General features: G+C 45.7%; 1 protein-coding gene across 6 annotated transcripts in view; it reads left to right on the forward strand.

Annotated features, from left to right (window-relative positions):
- The window catches only part of CUEDC1 (CUE domain containing 1), a 136392-nt gene that overhangs the window by 95900 nt on the left and 26038 nt on the right, over positions 1–14454 (forward strand). For all 6 annotated transcript variants that reach the window (XM_073315108.2, XM_073315107.2, XM_073315112.1 and 3 more), the window contains 3 exons: positions 2911–3038; positions 9835–9961; positions 12142–12325. In XM_073315108.2, the coding sequence (XP_073171209.1) occupies positions 2911–3038; positions 9835–9961; positions 12142–12325 (439 nt within the window). The remainder of the gene's footprint in view (positions 1–2910; positions 3039–9834; positions 9962–12141; positions 12326–14454) is intronic.

A 14454-nucleotide genomic window follows, 5' to 3' on the forward strand; every position in this document is an offset into this window, starting at 1 on the left:
TTACATACCTAAGATTTGCACCTGGAGCTGCCGCTGGTGCACATTCACCTCCCCCCTCCCAAGGAACCGCATAGACATCTAATGACGTGATGTGTCATGGTGATATTTATAGCAAAGTAACATTGACAAGTGATTAAAGCAGGGGACTGGGAATTCATACTCCTGCATGCTTTCTTAGCTCTGCTACGGACATCACTGTGTGACCTTGGGCAAATCATTTAGGCCCAGATATTGAAAGGCATTCCTGTGCCCTATGCCTACTGATTAAGGGGTTTAAATCTCATTTTCAAAAGGGCTTTGGACACTTAGGAGCCAAAATCCCATTGACAGGCAATGGGCCTCTTACTTACCTACTTCACATGGAGAAGTTGGAAGACTCAATTAATGCTAGTTTGGCAATATAAGATCCTCTAATGTAAAGTGCTGTAAAAGTGCAAATTGTTTATTAACAACAGTCCAGGACTCCTCATCATACCCACTGATATTACATGGCAATTTGCTGGTGAGCAAGGTGTATTTGTTTTTGTAGCTAATTTTATGATTGAAATTAACACCTGTGAAAGGGAAGGTCTTATACCTTTAGCCCTGTCCCAAGCATGGTGCAAGCAGGCACTGTTCAGGCTCTTCTCCTACATACTTCAGCCAGTGCCCCTCGGTGCAGCAGTAGTGCTTCAGCGAAGATGCTACGTATGCTGATGGGATGGCTTCTCCTGCTGCTGTAGGTACTCCACCTCCCCAAGAGGTGCCAGTGCTGCCTACATCAGGGGTTAGGTCGGTTTAACTGGATTGTCCACACACCTGAGCAATATAGTTACACCAACCTCATTTTCTAGTGTAGGCCAGGCCTTAGGGTATGTATGTACTACTATGTCTGCACGGCAGCTACACTGCTGTAGCGTTGTAGTGTAGACACTAAAGTGATGGAATGAGCTTTTCTTTTGCTATAGCAAATCCACCCTCTTGAGAGACAGTCATTAGGTGGATGGAAGAATTCTTCTGTCAGCCTAGCAGTGTTTATTCTGGCGCTTAGGTTGGCTTAACTATGTCTGTCAGGGATGTGAATTTTTCACACCCTGAGCCATGTAGTTAGGTTGACCTAAGTTTTAGGCATAGAGGAGGCCTCACATTCTGTATCTTGTTCTGCACTAAAGGAGCACTAAATGAACTGAGTCATAGCACCAAGTAACTGTTTAAGAGCCATTCCCAGGTGCATGTTAGTTGTCAAGGTATGCAGTGCTCTGGGTTTTGTAAAGTAGGTCAGGAGGCCAATCAGTAAAATATGCAAGAAGTTCAGAAGCAGGTTTCAGTTTGATTAGTCAGGCAGGCACACATTCGAGTGCACGGTTCAAACAGTGAAGCATGCAGTTAGATCAGTTTGTTTTAAAAGGCACTTGAGGTCTGAGCCAAAACCCCACTGAGTCAGAGGAAAAACTTCCATTGACTTCAGCCAGCTTTAGATCAGGCCCTTTGTGAAGTCCGTTCCTGGAGGGCATCGTGGGGATTGGAACCGAGATGCCTAGTCTTCAGTGGCAGCTCATAAGTGACGTTGCTGCTGGTGAGAGATGCAGAAATCTAGAATCAAATTAAAGACACAGTCACTGGAAGCATCAACTTTTAGAGGAGGTCAAGAAGCAGCTCCTTGCCTGGTCATGTTCCTCCCCAGAGAGATTATAGAGGAGCTGGACACCTAACAGAGAAAAATAAGCCTGTGTTTAAAATCAATTCACTGCACTGTGGCCATCATTGCGGGGTCTGTGTTCCCAGTGCAGGACTGCACGTGCAGAGCAATGCAAAGGTGTGGAGAATGCGTTTACCTCCACACCATTCGGGGTGTGAACTGCAGACTCTCCCTAGGCTGTGAGGAGAGGGAGTTATAAGAGAGAGAGATAAAGGCGACACCAGGAGTGACTGCACTTTGCAGCATGGAAGGCCACAGTCAGCAGCCTGCCAGGGGTTGCCATGCCAACTGCTCGATCCTGGAAGGTGCTCACTTTTTTCATAGAAGTCAGAAGTTTCTGAGGGAGGGATTTTTTTCCCCCAAAAATCACTTAAGCGTGCAAACTTCATTGTCTTTCAGTGGCACTGGTGTGCCTAAGTGGCTGAGGTGCTTTTGAGAATCCAACCCTGAGTGCTTAGCACCTTTCAAGATTGGGACCCGGGTTTTGCGCAAGAATTGTTGCACACTCTTAAAAACCAAAATGAAATGCACCCACCCTACCTGCTGGTGCTTGTACAGTATCTGCCTTGCTTGTTTAGTTTCACTAGTGATAAATACTATAACTGATCAGCTGAGGCCCCGAGTCCTGGTGTCTTATTACAACATGTGTGATGGGAGAGATGTTATCCCTGCCCCTTCCTTTCAGGGAGCAGAAATGATATGTATTCAGCTAGCCATTTTTCCACTAGGTGGTCAAGTTATCTCTGATAACTACAAGTTTCCCACCCACTGATTTATTACAGGTTTCTGAGTGGTAGCTGTGTTATTCTGTATCAGCAAAAACAATGAGGAGTCCTTGTGGCACCTTAGAGACTAACACATTTATTTCACTCCATGCATCTGATGAAGTGGGTTTTAGCCCATGAAAGCTTATGCCCAAATATATTTGTTAGTCTCTAAGGTGCCACAAGGACTCCTTGTTGATTTATTACAGTGTGTCTTAAAGGGACACTGCTGGGTTTGGCAGCCCCCGCATTAGCCTGATGTAAAATATGTGATGGGCCTGATTCTGGTCCCATGTTGACATTACACCAGTGCTGCTCCATGGACATCCATAGAGTTGCTCCTGATTTACACCTGTATATGTGAGAGGAGAGGATCGGGCCTCCCTAGGCATGTCTTGCATTGTCCAGGCTCGCCTCTGCTGACCCGTGACTGGTCTCTTATTTTCTCTCCATCATTTATTTGTGTAGATTTTGGAGCGGACGCTTGAACCGGACAGTTCAGATGAAGAGCCTCCTCCCGTCTACTCGCCCCCTGCCTATGATATGCATGTCTTTGACCGGCAGTATCCACAAGCTCCACCAAGCCCCCCTCCCAGGTAAGAGCCACAGCGTAGAGTCCACCCAGCATGAGTCCACTGTCTCGCAGGAAATAGCCAGGAGCAAGCTTGTTCTGGGTTACCATAATGGGGAACCGCTAGTGTTGGGGTCACGCTCTGAATCTCTGAAAGGATACTGTTGGGGTGGAGCAAGTGCATTTCAACATGTTTATCTCACTGCCTATAGTTTCCTTTTACAGACTAGAGTGAATTTGTTTCCTTAACAAAAGGTTTTGTCTCCCACCCATATCCAAGTGTGCTTGGGAATGCCAGGCTGTGCATGCTGGCTTGCTGATATAGGGATAGTTGAGAGGGCCGGACCACATAGGCTGGAGCATTGCTGAACTTGAAATGGTAGTGAATCAAACCCACAGGAATGCCAGTTCATAAAAATGAAGCAAGCTAGTAGGTAACAGAAACACCAGGCTGCTTTCTTTTGGGGCTAGTGATGATGTTGTGTACGCTGCCTTGTGGAGGAGGCACTGGTAGCTAAGAGAAGCGCGAAGCACTAATGATGGGGCTTCTGACAGCTCCAGGAACCTTGCTGCCTCAGTGGGGGTGTTTACGACAGGAGAGCAAAAATTGGAACCATTTATATTTGAGTCTGATCTTTGTAGGAGGAGCAGGATGGGTTTGGATCTAAACCGCACGAGACGCAAAATCAAAATCCGGATGAGCAAAGTTTTTAGTGCAATTGCAGCACAAAATTTTTCACCCTTCCTATAGTCACAGTAGGTTTTGATGGAATGTTCCACCAGAAGGGGTGAAAGACTGTCCTGCAGCCTACCCCCTAGAAAACTTAGCATGAATGGAAAAGAGCTATCCTTTCTCCCGTGTTGCTAATTAGATGGGCTTGCACACCATTCAATACACTGTCCTCGCTGCTGTCTGTCATATGTTCTATTTCACCATGTTGCTTTGGCCAGAGGTTGAGTGTTTTTGAAAGGCAGATGCGCCAGACACATTCCGAGGCTGCACAAATGGTGCTTCGCTGCGTTTTGGCTGGCCTCTTGTGGAGTTGGCTGGTGAGAGTTAATTAGGATTGGGTGAGATAAAGCCAGAGGGGATGAATGAAGATCACAGCTGGGTGAAAATGTCTGCAAGGCTCTAGAAACTCAACAGCTGAAAGGCCCAGAAAATAACTCATGGGCTGAATGGAATGTCAAAAATTAGCTAAAAGAGGTGAGCTGTTGTTTCATCTAAACAACAGCAGGTGGTTTCTCTCATTAAGCCTATTGCTTTTCATCATTGAAAACAAAGAGATTTTATAGTCAGAAAATGTAGAGTAACAGAGATGGTGGCTATAGAAATAGCACATATGTCCTTAAATGTAGATAGCTCACTGCATTCCTCGGGCACTAAAGCCAGACTTCGTTCATTGTTCAGTGTGTCCTAGCAATCAGTTGTCACGTACTCAGAAGTAAAACTCGACCATAACCTGACATGCCACGCTCCCTGGGAACACCTGAAAATTAAGATCTCTTCCTGTACCACCTTGGTGTGAAAACTATTGGGAACCTCCTGTGGAGCCAACCCTTTGGTCCTTCATACATCTGTCCCTGGTGTTTGCTCTAACTGAAAACTGCTCTATGGTCTGGGGTGAAGCTGCCGCGCTTAGGCTGTCGACACAGAGCTGAATTTGGCCACTTGTATTATTAGTGGCTGTTTGAATTATACTCCAGTCTGTGTTAGTGCACATTCTGGCAGACCTTTGACAAGATGCCATGACCGTCAAGTCTGCTTGGAGAGCTCTGAGAGGTGAAAATCAACCTATTACGTTTCTGGTTGACTGGTGCCCCATTTTCAAACAGGAAACAACTTGCAGCGCCAACTCCAAGATCTGCTTACATTCAGGGGAGGAATCCCACTCCTGCAGATGGTGTGTGAGACAGTGGCTGATGTCTTGACACTCTTTTGCTAAAGCAGCTCACCCACTGCTCTAGAGGAGTACCATGCGTGGATGGTCAGTACCACCAGGCAGCTGAAAACTAGGTTCTTACAGAGTGGAAGCATTGGTGGAAGAGAGAGTCTAACACACTGAGTAAATTCAGGAGTCCATCGCTGCACCTGCCTCTTTGTCCACTTAATCGTAGATCGTGGACCAGCCTCAACAGGGTACGCTCTGGCTCATCCAGAGTAGCCGCAACCATATACAGGCATGGATTTCCTCCATGTGCTGCGACTGGGGAGCAGTGTTGCAGACAGTAACTCATGTGGTGGAAGTGTGGCCAACCCAACATCTGGAGGGTGGTTTACCCCTCGCCTCCTGTGATACAGAGGCTATGCTTTGCTTATGAACCTGGACATTGAGCTCTGTCATATGCATATGAGAGGAGGAGGAGCAATCGCTAAATTGTACTGTGGATTAGACGAGCTTAAAATGAACTGGCCAGTAGGTATGTCCAAGTTGTAATAGTTGTCCACTGACCTAGTAGATGTGGTGGAATCAAAAGTGCTAAATGGTGTAATGAGCCCTGTACTGCTGAGAGCTCATTGAGATTCTACTTTAGCTTGGCTGGAAGAGGCCTGGACTTCTGGAGCAAGAGGATCCAAATTTTATTCCTTTTGTTGCGGTGATGTTCTGAGTGGCTATGGGATGTGTATCACTGTGACGATTGGGGAGTTCCAGTTGGCCCGGGATTTGATGTTTTCATAGAGCGTAAGGCCAGAAGGGACCGTTAAATCATCTGAATATCACAGGCCATAAAACTTCAGTTACCCCTGCATTGAGCCCAGTAACTTTGCTTGGTTAAAGTCTATCTTCCAAAAGGCATCCAGTCTTGATCTGAAGACTCAATCCACCACTTCCCTTGGTAGTTTGTTCAATCGTACTGCTAAAAGTGGCCTGTTTTCTAACTGAAATTTGTCTGGCTTCCACTTCAGCTATGATTTCGTGTTCTGCCTTTCTGATCCAGATGAAAAAGCCCTTTTGTAGCTGGTATTTCTCCCTGTGAAGGCACTTAAATATATATTACATTTGTTGGTGTCTTTTTCTGTCTCTAGTTTCCATTATTCTGTGATATACTAACAGGCTCTTCAGTGCATCTAGGCGATAAAAGCTTATTTTCCCCCATAAGGCATAATATTGATGTGTGTGTGTGTGTGTATATATATATAATCAGATAGCTTATCAGTGCAACCTCACAACTGTTTGCTATATACTGTATCCCTGAAGTAGCCTTTTGGGGATACCAGTGGCTGTCCTCCTGACGTTCTGCGGAGAGGTGCCAACACATTACTGACCTGAGGGCAGCCTTGACAATTGGCAGAGAGCCTGAGGGCTGCGCCAGGTTTTTACAAAATGGATTTATCCAGCTACGCTCATCTTTCACTGTGAAGGCGGCATGGGGCACTCTGTTTTTGACCCAGCATTGTGTACTGGGATCTGTAGTTGGTTTGGCCACTTCTCTGCCGGTTCCATAAGATCTGCAGCTGCTAAGGAGGCTGGCTTAAGAGAAGCAGGCTCCTCTAGAGAGTGTGGCTGTGGAGGGTCAAGTGATGCAATTCACTGATGTAGAATTGTCCTGGGGGTGGAGGGAGAAATGTGCTCTTCCTGATCCTTTAATCAAACCCAAACACCATATGATTCTTTGGCTGACTCCTGCTGTCCCTGCAGTGCCTCTGCAGGATGGGTACAGTCACAGTTTGAAAGGGAAGTTCCAAAGTGGGAGTTGCCTGGCAAGAGGCTTTTATTTGTTTCCTTCACTGTGTGTAAGTGGTAATGAAGACATTAACATTCACACGCAGTCATCATCGCCTCCTGCCACCTCCGCTGACTTTTATGCTTCGCTGCAAGCCCTGAAAATAAAATCCACAGCTCCTAAGCTCTTAGAGAAAGCAATACATTCTCTCCCCGTCAGCACAAAATCTGCAAGAATGGAGCTCCCCACCTCCCTCCTCATCTCTTCTGTCCCCTGCCAGCTTTGTGCCTTCTTTCAAGCTTCCATGTACTCCTCTCAATTAACGTACACCAGGCCCCCGCTGCCCCTCCAGCTTCAAACACCTCCTGGAAACCTGATAACTAAGAGCATCCAGACTCCGCTCTGTGTTTGTTCTCAGCGTTCTGCCTGCCTCTTGGTGCCTGTGGGTTGTTAGCTCTTCAGGACAAGGATTCAGTTCTTTGAGCAGTGCATCTTGCTTTGTGTAAAGCACCTTGTATGCTGACTTTGACAGATAAATAATAACTTCTCCTGAAAGGGTGTTAATTGGGGAAATCCTTGACACAGAGGCAAAGCCTGTCCCACATATGGGGAGATTTGGAGGGAGCGGGGGAGATGAAGATCCCAGAAGAAACCCCCTCCCCCAGAAAATGCAAAATCATAGAATCATAGAATATCAGGGTTGGAAGGGACCTCAGGAGGTCATCTAGTCCAACCCCCCGCTCAAAGCAGGACCAATCCCCAATTTTTGCCCCGATCCCTAAATGGCCCCCTCAAAGATTGAACTCACAACCCTGGGTTTAGCAGGCCAATGCTCAAACCACTGAGCAGAAGCCAATTTCAAACTCCCAGAAATGCAGGCAGCCCCACTCTAGCAGTGGGTTCAATTAGTCTGTGGAATAGCCTCCCCCAAGGAAATGGGGTCCAGTGCTCAGGGTGTTTAAAACTAAACAAGATAAATCATTAGGAAAGATACAATGAGGGACAGTCCTGGCCGTGGTGACCTAATGGGTCTCTTCTGTGTCTGCGTTCTGTGATTCTGGGGAATGCTCTGGCAAACAGCCCCATCAGAACTCCAGAAAGAATTGACCAAATGAAATTGCAAATGAAAGTGTTAACAGACTGATAGGCAAGAAATGGCTGAGTAGGAAGATCCCCTGTCCCATTATCTGAGTGTGGTTATAGGGGAAGATAGAAGAAGTGGTGAGCAAGGCATGGCCTGTGGACCCAGAATATGATAAAGGGCTGAGGATACAGGCTATCCATGTACATAGACTGCCTGCCATCCGCGTACAGCGCTGATAGTGATGCCTAGGGTGCTGTTGATTCACATTCATAGGTTCCATTTGAAGCCTCTGGTGTTCACCCATTGCTGAAGCAGACAGATTTGACATGCAAAAGAGTCTGCTGCAACTTCCAGTCTTACAAAGCAATCTGGTGGTAGGGTTAGCACAGAGCAGGTCAAAGGACTTCTTGGTTAGTGATGTGCCTTCTGCTCTGTAGTGGCCATTACAACACTGCAGGGGTCACTTCCATTTGGTTCTTGAACTTCACCCTCTGGCGGAATCTAACCGTCAACAGTTACTCCATCCTCTTTCAACTGGACTGAAATGTACAAAACTTCACTTCACGTTACCCTTACAGGTTGCCACATCCAGTCACGTCACTTGGCTTATCAAGTCTGGTATCCTGCCTCAGCTCTGGCCCTATGCTTGAGGGTTTGAAGGAAGAAAACACCTCCCTTCTCTTCTCTTCCTCCCCTCTGCAGAGGAACGCTCATGGGCAATTATGCAGTGCTGTACTTTGTGGGGTTGGGTGGGTGTGATTTACATAGTTAAGGCATAACTCTCACAGTGTTGCTAACTCTCACAATATTTGATGATTTTCTTAAGACCCCAGTTCCTGGTGTCATTATCTGAGAATCTTGAGTAACAAAACCTGAAACAAATACTCACCAGCAACCACACAACAGAACCACTAACCCAGAAACCTATCCTTGCAACAAAGCCTGTTGCCAACTGTGTCCACATATCTGTTCAGGGGACACCATCATAGGGCCTAATCACATCAGCCACACTATCAGAGGCTCGTTCACCTGCACATCTACCAATGTGATATATGCCATCATGTGCCAGCAATGCACCTCTGCCATGTACATTGGTCCAACTGGACAGTCTCTACGTAAAAGAATAAATGGACACAAATCAGACGTCAAGAATTATAACATTCAGAAACCAGTCGGAGAACACTTCAATCTCTTTGGTCACTCGATTACAGACCTAAAAGTTGCAATTCTTCAACAAAAAAACTTCAAAAACAGACTCCAATGAGAGACTGCTGAATTGGAATTAATTTGCAAACTGGATACAATTAACTTAGGCTTGAATAGAGACTGGGAGTGGATGGGTCAGTACACAAAGTAAAACTATTTCCCCATGTTTATGCCTCCCCCACTCGCCCCCCTCCCCACTGTTCCTCAGACGTTCTTGTCAACTGCTGGAAATGGCCCACCTTAACTACAAAAGGGCCCCCCTCATTGTCCCTCATCCTCGTCTCCTCCCCCCCCCCGCTCTCCTGCTGGTAACAGCTCATCTTAAGTGATCACTCTCCTTACAGTATGTATGGTAACACCCATTGTTTCATGTTCTCTATGTATATAAATCTCCCCATTGTATCTTCCACTGAATGCATCCGATGAAGTGAGCTGTAGCTCACGAAAGCTTATGCTCAAAGAAATTTGTTAGTCTCTAAGGTGCCACAAGTCCTCCTTTTCTTTTTGCGAATACAGACTAACATGGCTGCTACTCTGAAACAAAACAAAGTGTGAATGTCCAGCAGAGGAAAGCCTGAAAAAGTGGTAACACCGAAAGGCTCAAAAACTCAATGGCAAATAAAAAGAACTCCAAACTAGTTAGTTTAAAATTATTTTAAAGCCAAGCTTGTGATCTTTTGGGGGAAGGGGATGATGGCTGATGTGATTTTTTGAATGCTTGAGGTTGGCCCTCAGTTCCTATCAAGTCACTGGGAATTGAGGGCACTCACATCTTGAGGAGCTGGGTTCTGAGAGTTTGCAGAGTGAGCCAGAATGCTGAAATGATTGCTTTCTCATCTCGGTGTCTTTTTTCCCTGGCCTACAGGATTGATGTACCCAATTCCAGTGGCCCTCAGGTGCACAGACGGTACAGGAACTGGAATCCACCATTATTAGGCAACCTTCCTGATGATTTCCTTCGCATCCTACCCCAGCAGATGGACAGTGTGCAGGTGGGAGGAGAATGTGTTCAACTATATAGCACCTAGACTTCTTAGGGTGACAAGTTCAAATCCTAGCAGGGCTGGTTCTGTCCTTCATCTTTCTGAAGTAGATCCACTGAGCACTGCATAAATTACCATGAAGGGGCATTTCCAGTGAAAACCTAGTGATGCTGTGAGGTTAAATTCATCCCAAAATTTAAGATGCGCCAAAATCAAGTACTCTACAAACCTGTAGAAATATCACAGTGGAACTTAAATTTCAGCTATCACCCTTCTCCTATAGGGTTTACACCCTTAACTTTGCAGCAGGTGTGGTGTTTTAAGACCCTCTGGCTTCCAAGATGCATCATGGCAATTTTCATAGGAGTAGGCGTTTGACTGGGTGTCCCTGGCCAAAATTTCCCTTGTCCCCTTCTATTATACAATATGTTGCAGACTGGCTGGCTGCTGCCCTCCCACCCCAGAGATAAGCTTCATTTCACTGGTGCCATATAAATTAGGGTTTGTGAACTGCCTTTGGACTTCAGCATCAATACTTCATACTTTAGCATGGTCCTAAAACTCTATAGCTAGGCATCTCACAGTGTATCAATTTATGCATCTTGCCAGAGCTGCAATAGGAAGCTGTCTCCTGCAAGAAGCAAGAATGACCACTGAGCTAACTACTCGCACACCTAAATGCAAAGCTTATTTCTTCCACTTAGCTTTCCCACAGTATTTTCTCTGCCCACCCAACTCACATGTATATAAACAAGCAAACAAATCCATACATTAAGCTGTCTCTCCTATAGGCTAGGAGAGGCGAGACAGAAAATGCAATGAAGGGGGCTAAATTATAAGTAGACAGCTAGATTCTTCCCTTCCCTTTTGGCTCCGAAGGCACATCTACCACAGTTTCATAAATTATTGCTCTGGAGCTTCATCTTTTCAGGCTATATTACCTTTCTGGGAATAGGAAGCTGCCTGTTCACTGGGCTCTGGGGGAAGAGAAGTCCTGGTGCCTTTTTCCTTCCTTAGGAATTGTAGGCTATTGATTTTTATGGCCCTCTGCTACAAATCAGATAAATATGGTAGGCCAGGTGAGATTGCTACTGGATGGAATGTTTCTCCTCCTTCCCCTTTTGCATGCACAGATACATGCACAAGCAGGAAAATGAGAGCTAAAAGCTGTTAGGGTTTGTCTCAGATAGTGGAATTTGTCCGATGGTAAATTGCATTTTCAGCTGCTAGATGGGAAAAATAAAAGCTGTGCCACTTCGGCTTCCATCCGCGAGAGGCTCTGCACTTCTCCCCATGTCAAAGCCAGGTTCAGCCCTGGTTTGATATTGATTTAGCTATCAGAAGAACTCTAATACTTGTATTTAAAGTGAGGCTCTGACTATAAAAGTGGTTTAATGGGATTCCACGTTTATTGTGACTTTCTGATTTCCAGATTAGATGTTCTCAGATTCCAAGTTAAAAAGACAAACCACAAACTTTTTCTCCTGACTAGCCAGCCCTGCAGACTCAGCCTGAGAACCAAGCTGGGTACTTTCCTTTTCACACATCACTAGCAATAAAGCCAGGCCAAACTATCCCCTCATTGACTCCCATTGTGTAGCCTGATTGCTTTCAGTAAGTTTGTACATGTGTAATTGATTAGAAGTGTTTACTAAGTTCCAGTGATGATGCTCAAGGAGGAAGAGACTCTCGCTCACTATCCCACAGCTGAGTTGGCTCTTCTGGGCTGGCTGAGAAATGCCAAGGAAAAATGTATGCACCATATAGTCAGCATATCTGCTGCTGATTTTGCTCGGGAGCAAATATGCTGGGGAAGAGAGTGCCCTTGTCACAGTTGCCTTTCCCAGTAGAGATTTTCACTTTAACCAAGATCAGGATTGAAGCCCTTTGGTAAGGCTGAAGTATAGAGAGGATGGGAGTACAGCCTGCTGTTGTCTAAACTGTGCTGATTCTGTTGATAGATAGGGACCTTTAATTTTCAATGTGGATATTCCAGCACCTTTCACAAGAGCTAAAACCTTGATTCAGCAAAGCACTTATGCTTCAGTGTCATTGAAGCCACTGGGACTTAAACACATGCTTAAGTGCTTTGTTGAATCCCGTCTTACAGTCACACATGCTACCTGGTTACTGTAATGAGCTTCTCAGGGCCTTCATTGACTCTTCCTTTATGTCATGCTCTTGTCCAGAGTTCACAAAGTTGCCATCAGACTGTGCCGGGCGAGGGCAGCCAGAGATCCCAGGGCTCGTTGGACCAAGAGAGGAAGTGGAAACAGTACCTGGAAGATGAGCGAATTGCGCTCTTCTTACAAAATGAAGAGTTCATGAAGGAGCTCCAGAGGAACCGGGATTTTCTCCTGGCCCTTGAGAGAGGTGATAAGCCATTTCAGAGACTTCTGTGTATGCTTTTCATATGCTTGAATTCCTCCTTTGCTGCAACTTCCAGCCCTTGGGCCTCGTTCTCCATTGCCCTACACTGAGTGTCATCATTTACACAAATACAAAATGAGTGCAAAATGCAACTACACCACAATGGCAACGTTTTTCACCACGTTGCACTTACGCTGCATTGGTGTAAATAAGCTGAGGGTGCAGTGCTATGGAGACTTGGATCCATTGGGAGCTGATGGCAGGGGTGCTTTCTGTTCCTTCTAGCCTGGCTTGATAGTCTTCCTCATGGCTCTCCTAACTCTGCAAAGTCCTTCCATCTTCCCCACCAGCTAATACTCCTTTCATGACCATCAGACCTATAGAAGCATTGGGTGAAATCCTGGCAAAACTCCCCTTGACTTCAGTGAGACCACGAATTTCATCCATTATCCTCTGACCCCTCCTCCCACCTCTTCTGAAAGACCTAGACAAAACACTCCATCAGCTGTGATCGGTCTCCAAAGATTGGGCTTTATCATTACATCCTTGTCGTCCCCCGCCCCCCCAGATATTGCTGTTTCGATTATTTCCCTTTTAACCCTCTCTGCCTACAAAAAGGATAATTCTTCTTGGGTTTGGTGTATGATCACCTCAGTCTTTTAGCATTGTAACCTCTGCAGTTTCCACGATATGCATCTGATGAAGTGAGCTGTAGCTCACGAAAGCTTATGCTCTAATAAATTGGTTAGTCTCTAAGGTGCCACAAGTACTCCTTTTCTTTTTGCGAATACAGACTAACACGGCTGTTACTCTGAAACCTGTCATTGTAACCTCTGTCACTGTAAAATACTGCTGGGTTTCCTAGAGCTTCTCATCACATTCTATCTAGTGTCTCTTGCTAGTTGTTCTCAGCAGCTTTTCTGATGACACTACAGGGAGAAGTTCAGTGGTTTTGGTAACTTGAGGTCTCTTGAATGATGAGCTAGCCACTTTCTCTCTGCTCTGTCACTTTAATTCTGAACACACAGGCTAATTAATATATTCCCGTCTGGCTCATCTCACCAGTCATGGTATTTATCACTCACACGTCTCACTCTTGGTTTGGGAAAGCTCATCCTAATGCCTTAATTTAAATGCTCAGCCTCCTGTCCATCACAGCCAGAAAATCAGCTGCTCACTTACGATTTTCATTTTCTCTCCTTTGCCATGGTAAGACTATTATTTTCCAGCCTGCTTCTCTAATCTCTGTTGCTAAAACATGGGTGGTGCGTGAAGCTTAAGTGAACAAATAGAAACCACAAAATACAACACACAGTGTAGGACCTAGATGGTGATTAAGGGCCATGTGATACATTTCATTCATTGTGCATCTTAGATTGCCTCGCCTACAGCTCCCCCTTGAATCCATCTTCCCCAGGCCTGCTCCAGTGTTCTGAACCTCTGAGCAGCTCTGGACAGACAGCCTTCTCTGTTTTCAAAAAGCAGTTCAACAGGGAAACATTTCCATCTTTCTATGAATATCTGGGATTGTTCCTCAGTGTTACACTAGCCTTATGTGTTGGATGGCCACTGTTTCAATTGGTGCCTTATACTAGTGACTGAATACATATATAGTGGATATATGGTCAGTGTATATAATGTAAGTCGAGAGAGGTGCACATACTGAGTTAACTTGGCTGCTGGTACCTCAGGCTTTGCCTTGCCTGACTTTTTACAGTTGAACTGAATATTGCAGTAACACAGCTTTCTGCACAAAGTAGCTGTGTGTGCGCGTGCACACACACTGTCCAACAGCTCCACCCAGCCTTTGAAATACCTTTCTGGAGCAGTGCTCTTCAAGTGAGACTACAGCCCACTGGGTTTTGCACCTCTCAAAGATTTTCATACCCACTGTGCTCCAACTGTCTGATCCTGTCAGAGGGAACAGTTGTAAAGGAAATGGGATTTCACTTGTTGCTTGACTGCCTTGTATGTTGGTTTTGAAGGGGTCTGAACTTATACTCTTGGGGTTGGGATGTGGAGGCACAGAGCTACCACCAATTGGCTTGAGGCTTTACATGTGCAGAGCGCTAGCATTCGGAGCCTGCGGCAGTGTTGGGAGCACAGTTCTCTTCCTCTCTCGATTCCTCAAG

Source organism: Lepidochelys kempii, chromosome 17 (genome assembly GCF_965140285.1).
Source record: "Lepidochelys kempii isolate rLepKem1 chromosome 17, rLepKem1.hap1, whole genome shotgun sequence".
In the NCBI taxonomy this organism is placed as follows: Eukaryota; Metazoa; Chordata; order Testudines; family Cheloniidae; genus Lepidochelys; species Lepidochelys kempii.